Genomic DNA, 25,340 nt, shown 5'->3' with positions numbered 1-25,340 from the left:
GCGTGTGTGTGTGTCTACAACACAGACACACACAGACACACACACGCAGAGCTCTGTTTCTCACGGAGCTGACTGGGCTCCGGTACCCAGCTGCTCGCAGAGACGATATTAACTAAGATAGATTACCAGAGAGAGAGGGAGAAAGGGAGAGGAAGATGCATGGACACGGACGGAAACAGAGAGAAATGCAGAAGAGGAAAGCGAGCGGCAAATAGGAAATGGAAAGAGAGGACATGAATAAAAGACGGTGAAGAGTGAGGGAGAGGCATAAAAAAGAACGGAACAAAGTAGCTGGCATGATGGATGGCTGACTGGCTTCAACAAGCTCGACGTTCCTTATAAATACGAGTGTTTTCTGTCTCTCTCCCCTAAATCGCTCCCACTCGACCACTCTGTCCTCGTGTGACTGAAAAAGCAAACGCTCACATGTCATCAATTTCCACCATCGCAGCCATGAGAGACAGACACAGAGAAAGAGCGAGAGAGGGAGAGAGGCAGGAAGAAGTCATTAATTACCAGGAAGTGCTGGCGAGGCAGCGGTGCACCTGTACGCCAGCTTTGCTCCAGCTGACACACACATGTGTATATACAAAGACACACACACACACACTCCTGAGGGAGAGGGGCCCGGAGGCTGCTACCACAGACTGTAAAACCAGCAGAGACAAGTGGAATAAAACCGGACACTCACGTAAGACAGTAGAACCACCAGCAGCTCACAGTTGGCGCCATTAAACAACTTAAATAATAAAGAAATAGTGCCCATCAAAAAGCTCAATATTCTGTATTGGAAGCAGCACGTGTGCCGAATTAGGACAACGTTTGGAATTTTATTGTTTTATGGGCATTTTTGATTGATCTCTGGACTTTGAACAGCATATGCTGCATATTAATTAAATCTATTGTGACATTATATAGTTTATATTACTTTTGATTTACTACTAGCATTTATTAATCAATAAAGCAAACTTCAAAGTTTACGGTGACATCAACTGGGACAGATTAACCCACACAGGGGAAAAGTAGCATAGCATTTGATACTGTGCTCCCAAGAAAAAGCACAGCATCAGTATCAGCGAGGAAAACAGCTGAACAATTTATTGATATCGCTGATCATGAATAACATTTTCCATTTGATTGTGTTGTTTAAATGCTGCACTAGGACCTTTTTTTGTCTGCTTTTGCTGTGAATTCCTAGATGATTAGCAGCAGCTATTGTGGATGTTTTTTCCACATCCAGTGACATAAACAAGTAATCTTTCTTAAAGAGTACCCAATCAGGGAACCCCATCAATTAATCTGTCAACTTCCAATATAGCCATTTCATCTCCAGGTCAACTCTTGCTTTCCCACTCACAGGTCATAATTTATGAATGCAGATAAATGTAAAAAGCTAAATTGTCTTCAGATGATGTGCAATGGTTTTGAGATTGCATTTCACCAGATGTGTTCCTGCTTTTGCTCTCCACATGAGCTGTTCATTAGAATTCAACCAAAGCTTGTTAAGATGTGATTCATCAATAGAACTCAGACTACAAACATAAACTAGAAAGAGTCTGGTGCCATCAATCTTGTACTTTTCTTACAGATTCTGCATGGTCACGTGTGCGCACGTACACAGAGATTAAAGTTCACCCAACAAATACCAAAGTGGATGTGTTAATCACGAGTTGTCCTGGAATGGCTTTTACCACCTCCTTATTTCCCTTTTTCTATCCATCCATCCTCTTCTGCATGTAGTGCAGTATTGCATCTTAGCAGAAGCAAGTGTCATGAGGCACGAGGTGGGAAGCACCGCAGACAGGACAACCAACCATTCACACTCACATGCATACCTAATTTAGTCACCAATAAACCTAATGTGCATGTCTCTGGAGTGTGAAAGGATATATCAGTGCAGACCAGGCCTGTGAGGTGATGGTGCTAACCAGCACTCCACCATACTGTCCTTCTTCTTTTACAGTAATTGATGAGAAAATGTATAAATGTGACTTGTGTGGGATATCAGAAGAGCTTTGTTGTTTAATTTGGTTGCATGAGGTTGTTGCTGTGATCACGGTCAGCAGTTTTACCATGGCACCATGGAAGACACTCTAGCACCATAATAGAGTGAGCCACTCTTGAAGTCACACAAAGCTCACAGTCACTGCTGAACTAAAGATTAGTCCTTATCATATTTCATTTTCTATTGATCTACAGATGTGTATTTAAAATAAGTATTACTAAACTTATCACCTCATTGCCAAAGCATGATCCTGGGCTCTCTTAAGGTCTAGACTGCCCAGCCATGGACATGACCTTGAAGGTATATTAAGGTTATGTTTTGCATTATATATACACACACACACACACACATATAGCAGATACTGTGACTATAAGTGCAGTGATCTTTAAAAGAAAGAAATTAATATTTGATTGACAGAAAGAAGAAAAAACAATAAAAGAAACTGACTCAGAATCATTTCTGCATGATTTTCTTCTTTTTTGAGAGCTTAAAACAACATTATCAGTGAGCTTCTTCAATGACGTGTTAATTTTTTATGCGATGAATTGTTTCATGCCATCTGCTGGATGTGATAAAAAGAAAGGGCTTTTTAAAAGGACAAAAAGTATAAATGTAATTTTTGTTCTTTATGTCAGTGGTTGACTGCTTCAGGCTGACAGCTGAGAGGGAGTGTTGGTGTATCCTGCAGCTTCTACATCTCTCTTCAAAGAGCTGCACAGTGAAGTGGCTGCTGGTTGTGGAAGAAGTGTTTTTCCTCATTCTAGTTTCCCATTTCAAGCCTTTTCTTTAAATGATATCCTTAATGTGGCTGAACACAGAGGTAATGGTGTGATGATATGCGACAGACGTGCACAGTTTTAGTCTTTTATTTGAGGTAGGTCATGTTTGAATACCACACTGGCATAGTGGACAGGCCTAACAAAAATGTGTGTTGCTTTCAAAGACAGCAAGTGAGCTTCAACCATTTTTTTATTGAGGAGCCTTTATGATGTATTAGTTGCTTTCAGTCGTGCTCTGGAGGACGTCAGGAGAATCAGGTTTGGACACAGTCGGACATCACACAGTCTCAGGACCTGGCAGGTTAAAGAACATTCAGAGCTTATCGACATATGTGATCTCACATGCAGCCTGCAACTAGGAGCAAAAATTCTGGGCTGCACTGCATGTGTGAAAAAATGCTTTTGACACGTCATAGTAGGAAAATCACAGGTGGAACTGGGATTGTTCAGTTCCATTCAGAGTCCCAGTGAGCTGTGGCAGTGAACCAGAATGCACAAAAGCATAAGCAAATGTTTTTCCAGCCTCAGGCTCAGGTCACACAATTCAAAGCGCGCACTAAAGAAGGGACTGTAAGGAAAATAAGACGTATTAGAGTGACAAAAAGAATACAGCATGGCTAAAACAGAATAAAGTGGAGGAGTTAATAGCAGGAGGTTGAAGGATACACTCAGATGTGACAACAGCATACGTTATCATATCAAATTACCCTCGACTACAGGTGGGCAGCCCTGTTCTGACACACCACCATCCCTGTGCCAGAAACGTGGTCCATGAAACATGGAGCTCATGGAGACCCTCAATGCTGAAGTTCCTGGCTCTTTGCTGCACACCACACCATAAACACCCAAATCTCTGGCTAAATATTCAAATACTGAAATGTTAAGGAAGCAGGAAGTTAAAGAAAAGAAAAGCTGCTCTGTGTCATATGATGAAACAAGACTGTATGTTTGTGTAGAAAGTTATTTCAAGTTTCAACAGAACAAAGCATCAAAGAAGCCGACAGAGCCAATCAAATTGCAGGACTGCCATGACAACACAAACACACAGAGAAACAGCCAGTAAAATAAATCCACCAGAGTCTGTGTGTGTCATTTAAAATGATGCTGGTGTAAGAAAAACCTCAGGGACAGATCACAGCAAACACACACACTTCTGCAGTAGCGAGGGATCCACTCGCAAATGCCAACTTCCTCCATCTTCTAACTGCTCCAAACACCCAATAGCACACACTTTTACTCAAACGCAGCAAACACACACACACACACACACACACACACACACACACACACACACACACACACACACACACACACACACACACACACACACACACACAGCAGTTCAAAGCATTTCTCCTTAATTAGCGTTCAACGCTTGGCTTGACAAATAAATAGTGATCATTTAAGAACACTTAGAGAGGAATCAGACAGCACATTACACCTCACAATATCTGGCAGCTTCCTGGATGCAATTAAGGGGATTGGGGGGGAGTTAAGGATGAAGGAGAGAGAAAGGAGGAAAGAGGTAAGAGTTAGAGGCTCAAAGTGTGGAAGCAGAGAAAGGAATCTCGAATGAAGGAGAGAAAAAGAAAGGAGAGGAACAAAAATGCAGAGAGTAAAAGACAGAAAGGAAAGTTTGGTATGAGAGGAAAAATTACAGATGGCAGGAGGTTACAGAGGAAAAAGGGAATGAGAAATGACAGAAGAACTGAGGGGAAAGGAAGGAAGAAGGTTCAAAGTTGATGACAAGTGACAAACAAGTAGGGAAGAAAGGAAACAGGATAAAAGAAGAAGAAGAAAGGAAGGGTAAGGATAACAACGAAAGAATGAGGGAGGAAAAAATAAAAGACGAGAGGGACAAAGGTAAAATGGAAGGGAGAAATGGGAAGGGAAGAGAGAAATGGAAAACACATGAGCAGGGAGGAAAGAAGGAGGTAGAGATCAGAAGGAATGGCAGTAGGGAGGAAAAATTCATAAGGAAAAAGACGACAGAGGAGAAAGATGAGGATGGTAAAAGGAGGAGAAAAATGAGAAAAAGACAATAACGGGACAAGGAATGGAAGAGATTACAGTAAGAACAATCTGAAGAAAGAAAAGAAGAGATGGAATAAAGAGGGCAAGTACAGAACGACATTAAGGAAAATAACAAATAAAAAATGGAGAGGTGGCAAATGGAAGGAGGGGATCATGAAGGAAGAAAGAGGAGGAGACCGGAAAGGAATAAATGATGGATGGAGAGACAGATTTATATTTAGAGATGAAAAGAGAGATGAAAATGAAAAATAGGCTTCCCTGCAGTGCCATCTTGAACTGATCACTCCCATCATGCATCAGTCCCAGCTGCCTTTACTTTGTAGTTCTGGAGACTTTTTAGTCATTATAACCAGGAGCAAGCAGACCCAGAAACAGAGCTCAAAGAATGGATGTTCACATTTCCCAATCAAACACATCCTTCAAGTCAGAGCTGAAACGCGATTGGCTGCAGCTCCTCTAACGTTCGCTAAATGCGGCTTCGGGAAAACCGAGTTGAACTGAACGAGCAAAGCCCCGGAGTTCTCCCATAAACGTGAAGACGATGATTCATTTCCATAATCAGATGGTTGTTTCAAACACTAACCTCACATCTTCTAAAAAGCATTAATTTTGGACATTTTTACATATTCGTCCATTAAGGAGAAATTAAGCCCTAATGATGCATGAAAACGTCGGGGATATGAGCTAGTGCTGGGAAACACTTGAAATAAAACTTAATATGACTGGATGATTGCAACGTGGCTCTGATGAGGGTAAAAAGAAGCAAATCCATTTAATCTGTTTTCACTTTTATAATAGTTACTAGTATAGGTAGTTAATGGATAAATTAGTTAGGTTTTTAAAACTTTCTAAAACTCTGTTGTGGCTTGGATACTAGATATGAGTGCTTAACCTACTTTTGTTGAATTGTTATTAAACAGAAATAATACATTTTTAACATTTTCTGATGGGCCTCTTTGAGACTCTTTTAATGTATCCACACTTCCTGTCGTTTCTCTCTTATTTTGCTTATTTTACCTTTGGAAACGAATCATATTTAAAGCACAAAAAAGGAAAAAAAGTCATATTCCAGACCGATGGAGAGTGAGAAATGTAGGATATAAAAGAAGGAAATAAGCAATGGTAATTTTTTTTTTTAGATTTGTATAAACTAACAATATACAGCAGGGTGACACCGATATACTTTACTTTTTAAGTTAACTTAAAATAGGCATCACCTGATGATTTCCAGGGAGCTAGAAACAGTATTTATGCAATATTTTAGTTTCATTTAAAACATTAATGTTAGGGTTTAACCCTGGGAAACAAGATTCCCAGGAAAACCAATCTGTACTATTTCACGATTCCTGGGAAATGCAATGGTGAGAAATAGAAAAATATTAGGCTGGATATAATACATTAAAAAAAAAAGTCTATTAAGGAAATGCAAAGCATTGCGGTTACATAGCACATGTATGTTCTGACTTCTGCGTTTGTACGGTAGCACCTTTTAGCACCACTGCTATAGCAACCAATGGTGCATTTCCTTAGATTGGAGGATGATGCTGTTAACTGCAAACTTTGTGATCAGGTAATAAGATGTTCAGGACGGTCAACAAGAGGACACCATCAACATTTAGACACTCAGCATAAAGTTCCAGAGGAAATCCCATGAAAGCATTATATAACAAAGCTAAAGATACAAGCCTGTCCTAATAAAGGTCCTGCTAACTTTGCATGAGCATTCATTGACTTTACGACGTAACCCGCCAGGACGCACATCACTCTGTGGTAGCTGGGATAGGCTCCAACCCCAATTGGAATTGGATAAGCAGAAGAGAATAGATGGATGGAGATAATAATTTATTGCTTTGCTATTACAGTAGGTATGCTGCTTTGTGGTCACAGCCTTTCATCAGCAGAGTGACAGTAATATTTCCTCACACGGCATGCTGAATGCAAAAATGGAGCTTATATTTAGGCCAATGCTGATGACTGAAATTGTGTTTTTAGCCTAAATACTTATCCGAATAATCCACAAAAGTCATATTGTGAACACATGTATGCATATTTATATTTGTTGTATTTAGTGCTGCTTTAAATGTCAGGGTCTAGCTGATTTAAAATGTCTAATTTTGGGGAAAAAATATAAAATCCTAATTATTTATTATACAAGATAAGTGTGTATGTTTTTACAGGCTGTTCACTGAGCTATATCTTTAACCTCAGTGTGGACCACGCTCTGCTGAGATGAGAACATTTAAAGTATTTTGCTGCTTCTGTGCTTTTTATTTGTAAAGTCAAAAAAAATCTTTGAAATGTCCAAAGCTTGGGCTGCATTTCATTCTCATTTAAAGGAAGTTCAAGGCCTGTGGGATCCAGGAAGTTCTTGCTTCATCTGCCACAGATAAGAATCCGAGAGAAGACCTGCAGAACTGAGCTCTGATGAAGGGAACACACATGAAAAATATCAGCTGGCTTTTCCACAGCTCATAGATCAAGACTGGATTGCTGTGTGTGTGTGTGTGTGTGTGTGTGTGTGTGTGTGTGTGTGTGTGTGTGTGTGTGTGTGTATGCGTGGGAGAAAGAGAATTAGTGCAGTTGCTGGTATATGTATGTCAGCATGTGTGCGTATGTTTGCATTAAAGTTTCAGCACTATCGTGTGTGTGTGTGTGTGTGTGTGTGTGTGTGTGTGTCAGCTCTGCAGTGTAGATGTGACAGCTCAGTTCTGTTCTGTGTCTGTTACCAGCTGTTGTACCTCGCTTGCAATTTCTGTGTGTGTGTGTGTGACAGCATACTGTTTGATGTTTGAGACATCAGAAAGGAGACAGAGTCAACGTCACTGACAGAGAGTAGCTCCCTGGTTTGGCTCCATGATGCCTGCCGAAAACTCGTTAAATAAACACAGTCGACTGCTGCATGAATCAATCAAATAATTTTCACAACCAAATATACCCTCGCAAAACAGCAAGCACATTGAGCTTCTTCTCAGTGCTTCTTTTTCTTAGGAGCAATAATTGAATTAGGAATACTGTTTAGAGTAAAAGTATTTAACATTAGCAAGATCTCTGTGGCTACACCACCAGCTATGAGGCTTTAAACTAAATGCAAACATCAAGAACTTTAAAAAAAAAAAAGATGCAACTGGACTTGAGGTTTGTGAATATATTTTCACCTCTCATCCTCTTCAGTTGAAAAAAAATCCATTTGAAGCTGCTATGTTGCATCACTAGAGTTATCACATTCAGAAACTTAGTTCAGCTTTTTACGACCGAAGGGGTAACAAATGGTGGCCGTATTTAACCCCTACTGGGGGTTGTCCCCTTTGGAAGTGGCCCTGAGGGTCATGTGGGTCACCAAATGATCAAGGTGTGAAAAAAGGTGTGTGCCATTGGAAAGCTGATTCTGTTCACCTGGATGTTGTCAGTGTGTGAAACATTTCGTCATTCATCCAAATGACTTCTGCAGTCTCTGAGGCTCCTCTGAGACTCTTAGACGTCCTATGTCTTTAGTTGTTTAACATCACCAATAGATTGATATTGTATTTGTCCTGTCACCCTCCCCTCCCTAGAACCTAGTTCTGCTGGAAGCTTCTTCCTGTAAAATTGAAGTTTTTCCTTCCCACTGTCGCCAAAGCACTTGCTCATAGGGGGTCATACGATTGTTGGGGTTTTCTGTTTTGTTTGTATTATTGTATTATCTTTACATTACAGTATAAACACCTCCTGTTGTGATTTGGCATTATATAAATAAAATCTAATTGAGTTGACTTGAATTGATATGAACTGCTGTAGGTGATATTTATTTATAATCACTGGGTCATGAGATCAAATTCTATAATTCTATACTTCACTGGTGCTTTATTGACCTAGTGCAACCCAGCTGACTGCTGAGACTAGCTCTCTCTATCCTTGTCCAGTTGTATCCTAGCTATTCTTCTGCTCCATATAGCTTCCCAGCATTTTTGAATTGTTCTACCATCTACTGAAATAAAAAGAAATCATAAAAACAGAGGACAGCTTTCAACAACTGTAACTAAAGGAGCCCCCAGCAGCTACAGTACATCATGCTATACTTGCACTGGATGGTCCTGACACTCTAAATGTGCAAAATGAATGAAACAGGCACAAACTGAGCTGTCACTGCTGATGCGTCAACAAAGACAGAGCATGTGAGTCCAGCATCGTGTGTGTCTTTATGATCAATAGGAAAAAATAAAAGTGTCGATCTCTGCGGCCGGTAAATGAGAGTAAATGACAGCTGAGAGTCTCCTGAGAGAGCCGAGCAGCTGGATGTGTGTGTGTGTGTGTGTGTGTATTCAGATCTGGAGAGCAGCTGTGAATGGAACACCTCACTACAAAAAAAGGAGGATGGATGGATGCAGAAGGAGATAAGACTGACTATAGACAGATATGACATAACTTGGTGAGGTTACAGACATGAGGCATGGCAACAAAAGCCCCTGTTTGGTGCTGAACCTCCTCAAACTTTTCTGGTCTTATTTGTGTTTAGCTACAGGCCCGTAGATCAAGGGGTATGTACCATAACATCAGGGTGTAGTCACTGTATGAACAACAAAAACAAACAGATTTTCAGCCTGCAAACATCACTGATTGCTGACAATTAACAGCTGTTTACAGTAACAACAGAAAACAAATATCTGTCTTCCTGTTTTTGTGTTTTTCTTTAATTAGAGTTTTTTTTCCAACCAATGTAAATACTTTAACACTTTACAGTTTTTTCTCCACTCATTTCTTACTTCTATGCCTTCGGGCTCCCAATCCATTAATGCAGTTATCACGTCTTTCTTGCTCTTCTCTCACAGCTCTGCATTTTATCACACAGACAGAACAATTTGCAAAACATTTAGCATAAGTATAGACATGGACCGCAGATTTGACTTGATTACCTGAGAGATCTCTGCTCACAATATTTCAATCCTCTTTCCAAACCGGTGCCAGTGTCAAAGCTACAAAATATCTAACAGGAACACCTAGGTTAGCAGCAGACACAAAAATGATGTCACACCTGGTAGCTCATGTCCTGCTTTGGTGTCGTTTTGGCTTGTCATGCACCAACTTGACCAGGTTGAAGACAAGAACCATTACGACAATATAATGGTACAGGAGCCGTGATATTCCCAGATTACACAGAGGGGGACGCTGCAACTTGAAAACTTTGAGGAAAAAAATCTGCATACTGCAGTGAGTCCGGCGTGCCACGAGCACTGGTATAAATGTGCTGACATCACAGCTGGCACAACCAAGGCAGTGACTTAGCATAAATATCTCAGTGTGAGTTTGTTACGTGGGGATTACAAAACATGCAAAGAGAGAAGGAAAGCTGTAATCCACAGCAGGTCTGCAGGGGTCTCCCACTGTACTTAAGCTGAAGTAATTGAGCTGGGAATATTATAAAACTATTTTGTTTCAAACAATGCATGTAAACAGTGAAGCAAAGTGTAAGATTTGTGTCATCTGCCAATATATCACTGAGTTCCTCTTTGCTTTGCATAAAGTTGTTTGTACCAAACTGGCTGTTCTAAAAGAGAAATACTTTTATAATGTACAAATGGTCCAATAATAATGGAGCCCAATTAGGACAGACTACGGTCAAAGTAGCTTTATGAATATTTCCCTGCATGTAACAGTCTTTGACTTGTCCTTGTATTTTTCTTGGTGGACCAGCTGTTGGGGGCTTGTACTTCCTGCTGCAACGCCATTGGTCAGAAAGGAGCCAATGGGGGTGAGAAGAGAGTCTGAATGAATATGATGATGAACACACACACACTGAGTAACCAGATTCCACCGTAAAGGAACTGCTAACACACACACACACACACACACACACACACACACACACACACACACTTAGAAGTACTGCATTTTTACAGACAGAGGAAGGAGGAGATAGACAGCAAATGAGAGATTTGTTATTCTGATATGTTATCATTGACTCTCTTTTATAAATATGACCATTTCTGAAAATAAAATAAATACATAAATATGGTTGTGACCGGAATGCTAATGTTAAGGCTTCAAAACAGGAGTTCACAAACCACTGGCTGATGTCAAGCTGCTACATCCATCTTTTATATACAGTCTATGCTGGCAGCAGACAACCACATGACACCTTCCCCTCCATTTTTTTTCTTTCTCAAAATCCATCTCCTTCTTATTTCTGCCACAGTACAACTATGATAGCAAAGAAACGCTAGACTTTTACAGCTGTATTATTGATGCATCAGGTCACTGACACTGGCTACTTTCAACTACTGACGTAAAGCTGTGATGTGAAAGTTCCTTGGGAACATTTTTGTGACTGAAACTTGCCAGCAAATTGAGAATTATTGATTACTGTCTACGGCAATTTTAGGGACATGAGAGAAAGCGAGAGAAAATGCTCCCCCACAAAGCTTAACACAAACACAAAGAAGGATCGGGAAATGGTAACATTGGTAAAAAGACATTATCTTTGTGTCACTCAGGCTTCAGATGCCTGACCTGCTGTGAATTTTATATGAGAAGATAGCTTGATACTGCACTGATGATCTGAAATGACCACATGTAACATTTTTTTTCTTAACTGCACCCATAAACACCTTAGGTTACCTCTCACATCGATGATCAAACACCGCCACACAACCACTCAACTTATTAAAACTCAAGTGGATACGCTGAAAAGCAGCGCATCAAAGGGTTCTTTGTGTTTTTAAACCTCAAAGATCTGTACGTTTGAAAGAAATCGAAGAGACAAAAACAGAGTGAAAGATGACAAATGAGAACACAGCGAGGACAGAGACCACAAGTTTCTCTCTTTCTAGTCTCTGACCCATCAGACGCAAAAATGTTTGGAGAGCCCTAAAGTGCTCACGAGTTTAGCTGATTGAGGATATTAGCGGTAAACAAGGAAGCCGAGGAGAATGACACACCTGCTGTTCTTCTGCAGGTAAATGTAACTCAACATAGCCCACAGCACAGATCCATCTATAAAAATGACGTCGCTATGTTATGTTGCAGATACAGTATCTGCATGTGTATTTAATAGAGTAAATCTAGGTTTATTCAGACTGAAAATTTGTATATAAGTGCATGTGTGTGCACCTTGTTTAATAGGAAAATGCGGCTTCCAAGTGGCTCCCAAAACTTGCAGAGCTTTAAAAACGGAGGCTTCAGCACTTTTCACTGACTGATGTGTGAGTGTGTGTGTATATAGGAAGGGTTAAAGGCTTTTTTTTCATGATGCATTCCAGCAGAACCTCACATCCACACTGCTGCTGCCTCAGCGCTCGCTGCCGGCCCAGGACTAACCTGCTGATCTGTGAGGCGATAAGTGGATGACAGGCATGCTTTGGTGTGGCTGAGAGAAAAACTGTGTGCGTGTGTGTGTGTGTGTAAGCAGTCGACATAGTGGCTTTGGCTTGAATGAACGACAGAATGAAGAAGAAGGGAAAAATTTCAGATGGGGAGGAAACTGATGAAAAACCCCAAACAAGATAAGAAGATATAAAGAGTGCGAGACGGGATGAGAGACACGTAAAAAAGTGATGGCAGAAGATCATCTACTCCCATCCCTTCATCCAGATGAGGAGGGGTTTTCTGCTTATGTAGACAGAATTCCCCTTTAGATAGCAGCTATATGAAAGTCATGTAGTGTGTTTGTGCGGGTGTGTGCTGGCTATATATTATACTGCCAATGAGGGTGTTTCCACTGTGGTTATGGGAGTCCAGGTGATACTCTCAGCAGCAGTGAAACCACAGAAATCCCCATAAAACCAGAGAAGAACAAACAATGTGCTTTTCTTGGCCATAGCAGTGGAAGTTAACAAAAAGGTGTATCCTCAGGCTAGCAGTAAAGGAACTATCTGGAGAATATTAGTCTTAAAGTCTTAAAGGATTCATCTTCTAGGAAGAAGGCAAAAGATAAGTGCATTTAGTTTGAACTTAATATTTCTTTTAACTACCAAGAGAAATGCATAATTATTGGGTTTTACCTCTTGGTGATTAAACATATTAAAGGAACGATTTCACAGGAACGATTGGGAGACCAGCTTGGTAAAGCTAAAACTTGATCAAAAACTCCAGAACAGCTACCATGTAGCAATGCAGCTTAATATAATGTTCCATAACCATAAAAGTTGAAAAGATTTCTTGGAAGCTTGAACTTTAACCCAGTGTTTTCTCTATTCCATTAAACTTGTTACAATTTGCACACTGTATAAATGTAGCATTATATGAAGTAACATGAAGTAAATAATAAAAAATATCTGTTCCCAATATCCCATGTAATCCAACAACGTTCTCATTCTCTCTCCATCCTGGTGTTTGGAGTATTTATGCTACCTTCTGTCAGCAGACTCTGGGTTTTGGATGGTGTCTGGATGATTGTAAGGGAGCACTGCTCACTGTTGTGATGTTGGGCTCTTACAATGGCATCAAACCATGTTTCCCATCCCCCAGCACCCATTTACAGCTTGGTGAGAGTCACAATGACCCTGTCAGGTTCCACGTTCAAAGTGGATGCAAGCAGTCACTAAGGAGAAAAAGCACTCTTGTGCAGAAAATAAACACTGGAAACTACTGTTGATGGACCATTGATGGTACCAGCCATCGCTTTGTGGAACGCAACCTGATTGGGTAACCAAAACTAGTTGACCCTAAAACCTAAAATCCAACTATAACACAGACCATCACACTATATAAATCTAAACTAATATCAGTGAATTATCACGTATTCAAAATAGTATTGCACATACTTTTTTTTATTTATTAAAAGCATATTTGTGCATCATATTAAAGTTAAAAGGGATTCATTAAGCTCATTTCCAGCTCCACTTTTTTTGGACCAAAAAATAAACCATCTTTGCATAATTTGCAATTCAAAAATAATACTTCTCAATGTTATTCTGGGCAGCCCTTCAGTTTATCCTCTGTCTGCAAAATATCATTTTTAGAACCGCCCCCTTTAAACCAACTTTATTCTGATTGGCTGCTCCTCAAAAACACAAGGGTAGCTCATCCGATTAGGAATATTGATCTCTTCACATTTTCCAAATTCATCCAGTGGGCTGGATTGGAATCTTTGCTGGGTTGGTTCTGGCCTCTGGGCCTTATATTTAAAACCTCTGGTTTAAACCATCTGATATAAATATCAATCTGTTCATAATAATCTGGCCAAACTTGACAGTTACATTTCGCCCCAACAATTGGTCCAGAATGAAATGAGTTAAAAATAAGACGAAACATAGTCCACAGAGGATGAATCCTACAGCTTCCCAAATGTCACAATTCTTATTAATTGTATCAATTATTAAACATAAAAGGTGAAAGCATTAAAGCATCCGAACTCCAGTGGCTCTGTGCCCCACACGCTTAAGAAGGACTACAACAGCTGAGAGTGCTCCACTTACTTTTCATGAATCCAAACATCTGGTTATTTATTTTTCAATCCCTTTTTCTTCTAGTTTACTACAAGATTATTTATTATTTCCAGCCCTCTTAATCACTGACCAATTCTCTCTCTTTTAAATTCAGCTATGATTACATCATTGACTAGTGTAAAATAATCCATTTTTCCAAAGAGAAATTACTTTACATGAGCACAATGTCAAACTGAATAATAGATTTCAAATGAAATGGCAGTCCAGTATGATCATCGAGTGTTTTGGAACTCAGACGGAGGAAATTGGCAGAGACAAAATTATTATGTCTAAATTTAAAACTTCCACAATAACTGCAGCCAAAAATGTGGAACCAAAACCTAAATTAACTCAAAACTCCAACGGAAGAAATCTATTTGGTTTGGTCTGACACTGGTGAAATAAACTGGGGTCATTGGAAATCTTCCTGCTGTTAGTGTGTGAGCTCATCCTCCCCTCTAAGTGTTTTTTCTCTCTCTCTCTCTTTCTCTTTCACTAACAGCCGAGGACGAAGCCAGAGGATTTTGGACTTCAGCCCAGCATGTAAATTTATCTGCCATTTCCAAACAATTTCCATCAGGAGCCATTCAGACTGTGTAGCAGGACAATTTGACAGCAGCCCAGTAGGAAAATGGCCAGTGAGGCAGTAATGTTTCATTTATTTCATATTTTTGTCCTCTACGGTTTGCTGTAGCCTCGTACAAAGGCCACAGCTGGATATAAGAGGTGGTTATAAATAAAAGATCAGCGAGGCGGTGATAAATGGAGTAATGGATGGATGGAAAGATGGATACATGGATGAATCAAAGGCTGATCAAGTTAACAAATCAACTGTTAGATGAACAAATGAGTACAAATGGATGGATTTATAAAAAAAAAAACAGTGCTTAGGACAAAAAAGGAAAAAAAGTGGAGGGAGCAGACAGTGAATACATGGTCAGCTTATATTTGTAAAATAAACAAATAAACAAATCACGTAAGGAGGAGGTATCTATAAACTTATGGATCCACCACCAAGGACTGATTGCGAAACGCTTCAAATGTCCGTCAGAAAAAACCAGCATATGAATTAATACACTTCCCAATGATTGAATGAATGCATGAATAAATAAAACTTTCAAATATCATTGTTGAATCAAAAAGACCTCATCAGTCATTATCAGTCCCATAAATAGCTCCATCAGGTGGGGCATTCTGTGTAGTAGCAGAGCGTTATCACCTCATTTGATGAAGGATGTTCCTCGCTGCTGAATGGAAGTAGTAATCCTCGCAAGACTAGAGGGCGAGAGGAAGCTTAATCCACTCAACAAGAGTTTAAGTCTTGTATTTTTGGATTTAACGTTACGTTAAAAGGTTTCTTTCAATTTCATGAGCTATTTTGGTTAACTTTAGGCAGCAAGTTTATGCAGTTAAATTTAGCCATGAAAGGTAAAGGTTAGAAAGGATTATAACTTGGGCCTCCTGTGAGAAAAGAAGTACATATTACAGTTATTAATCTGTATGTCTCTCTGCTCATCACTGATTAAAATGGATAGTAACAGCTTACTGTGCTGGCCTACTGGTAATATGAATGATTAAAACAAGTCTATACTGAGCGAATCAGCTGGTAAACTGATGAATGACTAAATAAAACAAAGGAAGAAATAAAGTCTCAGGGAGCAAACGGCACCTTTATTTGATTCCACCTGCATGACAAATATTCCAGTGCCTACAACTGGCACATTTAGCATGATGGAGAAACTGGTATGTTGTCTGTGTGCGTCCTTGTTTATGAGGTTGTCATGGCCAAATCGTGTCCTCATGAAAGATCAAAAGGCAGGAAGGCCTTTCAAAAGTCTGAGTCCTTCGGATGCCACATTTGGATTTTTGCTTGTCTTTACTGTCCATCACTTTGCTTTCTGAGTTCTCTCCATTCACAAGGATCGACATTAACGGTTGCCCAGTTGCCCCAGGCAACCAGATTTGGACCACTGTCAATCACTTTGTTTGGTCTGATCGGTCCTGCTGGCAGTCGCTTTTCCTGTTATTAAACAGATTCTCTGTGTCCACATCATCCCGAAACACAAGGTCTAGATGATGTGGACATTGATAACAACATCTCTAGAATGCAATTATAAATATTATAACTTTATGACAATTATTATTATATGAGATTCAAGGTCATCATTGAATCAATGTCACGATTCCAAATAAGAGCACGAGTCCTTGATTAATTTCATTTCATTTTATTATTTATTTACTTGCTATCTGGGCTCTTTAGGAATTTAAAAGGCAGGCTCAATCCTATTTCTCCCTAGAAGTGATTTTGGTGGTGCTATCTCACTTTTGCTTGTTAGCATGCCAACACTAAATAACATAAAAGTTAGTGCTATTTCATCATAAACACTTGAACACCATGCATAAACAGAGCGTGCACAGTGATGTTAATACAACAGGTGCTGTTGATTTTTTGTTTGTGTAATCAATGTCTGGACCTGTACTTTAAATATTTTTATGTCCGTGCACGCAGATGTCTGTAAGGATCTCTGTGAATAGGTCTAGGATGACCCAACTTTCCTTTTGCAAATTATTACTAAGAGTTATGGTTATAACTCAGACACCAGACAGCAGTTTTCACAGTGGAAGACCTTTCAGTGTCCAAGACCAAAGAAGGGAAGATTGGTCAGCAGTGTAACTATGAACATGCTCCTTGTTTTCTCTGAAAATTTTTCTCTTGCACATTCTTTCACAGGGGTCAGATTCTCAATGCTGAATTCTGTTGTAATATTCTAAGTGAGAACATTTGGTGCAAACAACCTGAGCTGTGGTGTGATCACAGTCGGGCGCCCCTTCATTACAGAGTATGCATGACAGAGAGTACTTTGGCCACACCAACACAACCATCACTTTGTCTTCTTTATTCTGAAATTTAATTTAAAGGATAACTATTTTGACTCAGTGGGGTGTTGCAGATGGTACTTGACTTGCTCACAAAACAGGACCTTCAGGGATGGTTTCAAGTGTTGCAAGAGTGGTAAAAGGAATCTATTGCTGTACAAAGAGGCTACTTACAAGATGATGAAGGGCAAATTAAGATCAGGAAAGATGACATACACACTAAACTGTTTTAGATGGGTATGAAAAGGTCTAACTGATAACGTGACATTTTTACCTGATGACGGTCCTTGAGAAAGTCTGGTGATCACCCAAGTCAATAAAGTTTACCATCTGGGAACCATGAATATCTGCATCAAGCTTTTTATCAGTGATATGTAGCCAATATTTCAGTAGCGCAAAGATTAACATGCTGGTGGTGCTAAAAGTCAAGTGGCCAGCAAAATGGACAGACTTCAACTGCATCATTTCACTTTGCAATGAAATAATGACAAGCTAGCAGATGAACATACAGACCAGCAATCGCCAAAGGCAAGATTAAAATTAATTAGACCACAATTTCTAATGTAGCGCCAAAACCTACAGTAACGCTAAAAATATTATGATATTGAAGAGTCACACATCAACTTTAGGAAGTGGATTAATCAGAAACTTGTGTACATTTGAACTACATAGCAATTAAATAATATAATCAAATTCTCCACTGTTATCTGCCAGCTTTTATCAGATCTGAGACTTCTTGATATGCAAAAGGAAATTTTTCACATACAGTATTTCATAGATTCATAATAACCTGTAACACCTTTTAGTGCAACTTTGATATTTTTAATCTAGGAAACGTACTTCTTTGATAAGCTTTAATTAAAGATCATTGAGACGAAAAGAAAAATAAATCTGTAATATCAGATTCCACACGTCCAACAACCTGTGCAGGAATGAAACGTATGTGATTTTTTTTTTATCTGGTGGTCATCAAAATACAGCGAGCACATCAAGCCTCTCTGTTTAATCAGATGCCAACATCTGTATGTCTCTGTTAATTATCACGTGTATCTTTTCACTGATGCATATGGTCCATGAGAACGGAGCAGGAAGATTACAGTGCAGATTCAAAATGTAGTAAAAGTCGTCACAACACCTGGTGCTACCGTTGGTGATACATTTTTCTTTGAAAACAGTTGTCCTTAAAGTTAAAATTAATAACTATTTGTTTAATAAAGTTGGGAATAGTTAGATAAAGTTAAACATCTCTATTAAAATTATCCAAAAAATATGCAACAGCTGTTGTTTATTGTAGTCACGAGGGTGATTGACACATAGCAAACAGAGTATTCTATAGCTTTTATTATGTGGACTTTAAATGACAGCACATGAATATATGCATGGATATTAAGTTGCAAAGGAAGGTTCCCAACTTTTCAGAGAGTGATTGGTAGCTGTTGCACAATAATAACTATCTGAATTAAATAAATTATACAAGAAACAGCGTCTACAATCAGCCAACAAGTCAAAGACGACTTTGCAAATTTGCACGAATCCTCTTTATGGAAACAACAAATGGACATGAGTTTAAACAAACTGTTTGATAATTGGGGGGGGAAAAAGTTAAATGTTAGAGTTAGCTAACATGTAGCAGTGCAAAGCCACACTAACCAACAGCTCATAGGAGAGTGAACTTACATTAACAAGAAAAACATAAATGCTATATGGACATGAAAACTCCACTGGTAAGATTATGTTATTCTTTGTCTGATGGGAGGTTACTCTTTTACACCTTTGTAAGATAAAAAAAAATGTGTGCACAATCAATAGCAATACAAAGAAATCATACCTTCAAAACCTTAAGCAGTACTTTGACATATAATATATTACATTGTTTTTAAAAAATCATCTTGTACTTGAGGATGTTTTTATTCTGTGATTGTGACTTGGATTGATTGGTTAACCTTGTTCATCACATAAACCCATGTGTTTGGATGTCAGTGACCAAAATTAGTAATTAATTAATTAATTAATTAATAATACAATTTCAACTATAACTGTATAATTATTCCATGTTAATAAACAATTAATTGATGTCATTGTTTGTTAACTAGTTTATAGACCACTGGACTCTTTCTGATGTTTGCTGAAATTCTGAAGCTGAAGTTTATAAAAATTATCATAGTAGTTATAAATGTTATGAATATTTTTAATGAATTCAAATATTTATACTATTTATATCATAAATATTATTATGAAGCATTATAGCGATTAAGATGTAATATTTGATTTAAGGAAACGTAAGACTAGGCAGGGTGGAGGTACTTGTGTAAATCAAAAGTTTTAACGACTACTTTAGTGGTTTATGTTCGCTTTTTAATTTTGTTAGCACCTTTTCTCTGCTTTTACTTTCTCTGGATTTTTGGTTTGACTTAGGCACAGAGAGTGTTTGAGCAGGTTTAAGAGCAACACGGTGGTTGGTATAAGTGCACAAAAACAAACACAATCTAATGACATAAACATACATCTTAACATTACTAATTATTTGAAAAAATTAATACATTAAAAGAACTATTTACAAAAAATAATCAGCTATCAGCTTACCATTTATTAACAATGGTTATTACAAAATGTTTAATGATGGTTACAAAACTATGGTGATGTCAACTTCCTCCTCTTTTTACAGCATAAGTGACTGAGATCAAAAGTCACATCTAACTCCAAAAAGTCACTTTAGAACACTAGGTTTAGGTTGTGCTCACTTTTCAACGCTGGCATTTAAACCCCTCATTTGCATATTCTAATCCCCCCCCCCCTTTTTTTTTTGTTTAGGGCCACATTAGAACAATCCTCTATAATCTTTATTATCCAGTGGGTAGGACATGTGGGCAAAAAGGCATAAGATGGGTACTGGCGACATGCTACATGTTATTCTGGAGACATTTACCAAAAGCACCAATGGCTTTAGTGCAGTTTAGGTCTCTCCTTCAGGCCACGTTCCACAGTTAATAGGCAAAAGTCCACAACCACAAGTAAAGATTTAGGTGCTTAAACCTCTCATCTCTAGAGCTGAACATCCTCTACTGCCGATACCAAATCAAACTCAGAGTTTGCTCGGCTTTGCCTAAATATATTTACTGCTTTGTCTCAATCAAAAAACAAAAAAGAAGCAATAAAGATGAGTGAAACTGACACACTGGTTGAATAAAAGAAGACATTTACATTGGGACTGACCTGATGGCAGTGTGGGTTGGACTCTCTGCCATATGAGTACAAACTCCTCTCTGTTTTACCTGGAAGAGGAAGAAGAAAGGGCAGTTAGGCAGTTAGCAAAAGCAATCAGCTTAACAAAGACTGATCTTTATAATACAGGAAGGAAAAAACAATTACTGGTGTGGAAATTATTCAGCTTTAACAGATCAATCAACTCAAAAGACATGTTCACACAATAACACTACACAGCGTCGGTACAATCAGGTCCAGGCAAAGTTGCCCTTTGTCACATGCTCTCACCATCACCAACAATAGGGACATATTTCCCCGGAACATCAGAAGTGTGCTATAGTTTTTCATCTATTAATTTAAAGGATAATTCATTCACAAGGAGCCACAGAAAAAAGAACTTTTTGTAGAAACAGCCAAAGCCAGTTTTCCTGATCACAGACAGTGTGTGTGCTCTGTATGTTTTCTGCTCGCTGATCTCTCTGCACAACAAAACGTACATCTGCTATGCCTGCAATGCATAGATCCGCATACAGAAAGGCAAGGGCTTTGTTCCACAAAAACAAAATCAATGCTTTCATTCTCCACTTTCTTTTAGGTGTAGATTTAGTTTCTTTGCATGTCCAGACAAAACAAACTGTGAGAAAAAAAATTTGAGTGTTCAGCTGAACAGAAAAATTAAAAAACAACCTGCCTCACGGAGAAAACTGAACTCTCTTAGTGAATTTACAAGTAAAGATGTATATAGTACATCGCCAACTCTAATGGTTTGCCATATATGGTATTATTCTGCTCTTTCCCATCTTTGTCCCTTTGGAGAGTGATGTTCCATAGAGACTAATTAGTGCACTCGCTAGGCAACCAATTCTACTGAAGAAAATAGTCAATTCTTGAGCAGTTGCATACTACTGTGTTCAGGCTATGCAGACTATTTTCTGCATTCCATTGTGGGATTTTTGAAGGCAGCAAATAATGGATGAATTTTACACTTAGAGTTCAGTCTCCAAAGTTATTGACAATGATATGATTTTGGGGAAAAAATAAGCATTTCCAACAGCCACCAGGCAACTTGGAAGGAAGCTGAAAACCAAGACTCTGTAATCAGCATATAGAACTGCAGTATGGGATTTGGTGACACAAATACATTCAAAATCATGGTTTATGTACATTTTCTAGAAAATGAAGATAATCCAGTTTCACTGGTCCATTGTGTGTGAATTTTTTCACCATTTTGCTTCCACACTATATCTCCCCCACAAACTAGTGGAAAAGTCACATTTTGTTGTATATGTGTGTCCATTTAAATATTTGTCCTGATGTAAGTGCTTATCTAGGAATTTTTATCTGTTACTTAAACATTTTTACATGTAAGCAGTGTTTCACAATTAGAAAGAAAAAAGATTTAACACTACATACGTGTAATTATTGTTTTCCCAAAATAAGAATTTTTCCCTCAAAGAACACTAAATTTCCACTTCAGCAGTTAGAGAAGATTTATATTCATATTGTATTATAGCATTCAGAGAAATATCTATAGAACATTTTATTTCTTCAAAATTGTAAATATGTATATATAACACATGTTGACAGTATTTTCAAATGAATGAAGTTACAAAAAGAGATATATTGATAAAAATACATAGATTCTAATGTGCCAGCAAAATGCTAATTTTGAACCTGGCTTTAAAGAATCTGCAGTTTTCTGTTCTACAAATTGGTTCACGCTTAGGGTTTACATAGTGAAATTTTGGAAAACATGTAATACAAAATAATAACACTCTTAATTTAGATAACCAGCCAGAGAAATTCAACCTGTCTCTGCTTAACCTGGCAACAGCCTACTGCTACTGCAATCCTACATTAAAGGACATTTCCATCAAAGACGTTGGAACCACACTGTGAAGATTTAACAAAGCCCTGTAGGAAAAGTTGCATACTACAAAATTTAGGGTTTGTGCGATTAATCTAGCATTTAATATTATGGCAAATGTATGACATATTTCTCCATGATTATCACTTAATATTAAAGCTCTATTTATTGAAAGTTGTGGCTAAACTCCAACATTCAACATATCTCTTGAAAACCTTGCAAGGCATCATGTTCATGTAACTCTCTTCAAGAACTCAAATTTCTTGGTTAAAGTTTACCGCAAAACTCTTTTTATTTTCCTTTAATTTAATTTATAAACAGTACAGAAACTATGATTTCTGTTCCTGTTGTTGGACTTGAAGGTCCTTAAAGCCCAAGGCAACATCTGATACAGATTTAATAGATGTAAGAAGAAAACAACACCCTCACCTACCCATTAGTTTTTATAGAACATCTTCGGTCAAACGTGTTGAAACATGTTTGATTGAAATCAGACATCAGAGCTCTTTTAATGCAGGCCAAGGATTGATCAGTACACGACAAGAAGGTGAAGCCTTTTTGGCAGGTAACCGACCATCACTTTAATACACAAACTGAGCGTGCCTGGCTGTGAAAAAGGTGTCTGATGAATTTCGAAAAATGCACCGCTGCGTGTAGACAACAAAGCTAATTTCCTCTCCAGCTTCTGAACAGGCTTTCCTCCCCTCTGAGCTGTGGGACCACTCCGGTGCCTATTTTTACCACGCAGACCTTCTTTTTGGATAAAACCTTAAATCTTGAGCCAGTCTAAATATCAAACCACAGTTAGTGTGTAATTACATTCTGCTGTCAGTGCAGTCGTATGAGATGAAATGGAGGGGTTTTACTGCAAGCGTGTGTGGAGGAAAATGAAGCGTGTACGTAGTGAAGGGTTGGAATCAGGCGAGTATAGACCAGCGCTGAATACGCGCCAACATGGTAGTCGATGCAGAAGAGGTTGATAATTACAGGCGTACAGAATAGGAATGTGGTCGACTGTGTGTGTGTGTGTGTGTGTGAGCGGGAGAGAGAGAGTGTGTGTGTGACCGATACGGCGGCTTCGGCTTCAGCTACGACTGATGCCAGCTGGACCGGTTTGGCATGTATACAAAGACTCCCACACACACACACACACACACACACACACACACACCACAACATACACACAAGTACTAGAAATCACTAGCACAGATGCACAAACTCAGACCAATGTTGATATGTACTGCACACACACACACACACACACACAGCTCTGTATACACACAGACACACACATACACACAAATGTACTTTTCACGGTACCGAAATATATCAAGCACATGCATTCAAAAATACTAACTCAGGACCACACACACACACAAACAAATCCCTATTTAGATTTGACACTGCATGCACCTCTGGTGAATACCACGGCCTGCAATGAATCCAAAAATCTTTCAACCACAAAATGCAAAATTTCTTATGAAAAATTTGTACACAATGTAAATGCCAGCATGGAAGGATGGATAATCCTCAGGCTTACCAGCCTCCTTAAAAGTAGCTATCATTTTTGGAGACACAATTTCAATTTTAAGATTTAAAAGGATAAACTGTCAAGAAAACTAGAACAATTTTTACAAAATACAACAAAATGTTTTTGTATTCATTTTTTTCAGTTTCTGCTTTTTTTTCTTCTTTTATTTATATTGATCAAATACTTACTTATAGAAGGTAATAATTGCTCATCACTGGAAATAAGGATTAATGTAATATTGTCTTGCTATATTATACGACTACGTGGTTATAGGTCCAAACTGCTAGGCGATAAAGACACTTGTCTGTTTGAAAGCCCCCCAAATTTTGTATAATAAAAAGAGAGGCCAGCATAAAAGGTTCCAGCCCTCAGTCTTTTCGCATTACCTCTGTCCGTTTGAGGGCCATTAAAATGGATGAGTGCCAGTGTTGGCATGAGTTTTGTCTCCTCTGGCACTAAATTAAATACCTACTGAAGCACCATTTTATTTATGTATACAACTACCTATATATATACTTATGTGCATACTGTGAATACACCCGTAGGGCAATAGGTATGTACCCTATCTACGGATACACTCACACACAAGCGGTGCTAAATAATTAGGTAATCCCACAAGACTTGGCCTATAGCAATATTTCCATGCATCTATCTCCTTTTAGTCTTTTAGGTTTATTGGAATTGTCAAAAGCTACAGCAAAAAAAGAGAAAAAAAAATAGCTTTTTTTTTGTCTTTTTGTGCATCATCAACTGGCAAAAATGTAGATTATGTGTGCCTTCCGATATGTTAGTATTTCGATTGACAGCTTTTCCACGTCTGCACACACTCTTTAAGCTGTGGTAAATAATATGCTGTAAGGTGCATCTTTGTTTTCTTAAAAATGAAATATTATTATTTAGAGCTTATACCTTTGTCAAAACATGAAAAGTTGATGCAAATTATATGATTTTACAATTGAGCAATTTCTATAATCCAGTAAATACAAGAATGTATCAATTAACAGTGACCCCAATGCAGACGCTACAACAAATGCGACAAAAATAGATTCTGAATTGAGGCTTTCACAACCGCACAACCCCGATCTGTCCCTTTTGTCTCAACATGCTGACCTTTTCACCTCCACCACCTCTGCAGGCTGAGCTCATGTATTACACACACAAACAAAAATCCCTGGTATTTTAATTTGGCTGTAAAAGAAAGAGCAGTATTAAAAAAAGGAAGAAGGAGCTAGAGAGAGAGAGAGAGAGAGAGAGAGAGAGAGAGTGAGAGAGAGAGGGTGAGAGAGAGAGGGAGGGAGGCAGGGATGGAGTAAACAGGATGGGAAGGGTCAGCCTTCCAGATCACACACCCTGTCACAGTATACCATGAATGGACACACACACACACACACACACACACACACACACACACACACACACACACACACACACACACACACACACACACACACACAGAGAGAGAGAGAGAGAGAGAGAGAGAGAGAGAGAGAGAGAGAGAGAGAGAGAGAGAGAAGCATTTCATTTCATTTCACTGCCTTGAACTGGAAAAAAATTTCTGAACCAAAGAGTCTATTACTTGATAAAACGAGGAGAGTTTATTAATATATAAAGCCGTCACAACACAAAGTAAGTCTTAATTAAATGC

General features: G+C 38.6%; 1 protein-coding gene across 5 annotated transcripts in view; it reads right to left on the bottom strand.

Moving 5' to 3' along the window:
* Nucleotides 1–25,340, bottom strand: part of tcf4 (transcription factor 4) — a 241,975-nt gene that overhangs the window by 113,968 nt on the left and 102,667 nt on the right. For all 5 annotated transcript variants that reach the window (XM_035915060.2, XM_035915066.2, XM_006782080.3 and 2 more), the window contains one exon: nucleotides 20,307–20,365. In XM_035915060.2, the coding sequence (XP_035770953.1) occupies nucleotides 20,307–20,365 (59 nt within the window). The remainder of the gene's footprint in view (nucleotides 1–20,306; nucleotides 20,366–25,340) is intronic.

This window comes from Neolamprologus brichardi, chromosome 7 (assembly GCF_056152115.1).
Source record: "Neolamprologus brichardi isolate AB-2024 chromosome 7, ASM5615211v1, whole genome shotgun sequence".
Classification (NCBI taxonomy): domain Eukaryota; kingdom Metazoa; phylum Chordata; class Actinopteri; order Cichliformes; family Cichlidae; genus Neolamprologus; species Neolamprologus brichardi.
Note: the sequence above shows the minus strand (reverse complement) of the source record. Positions and strands in the feature narration are given on the sequence as shown.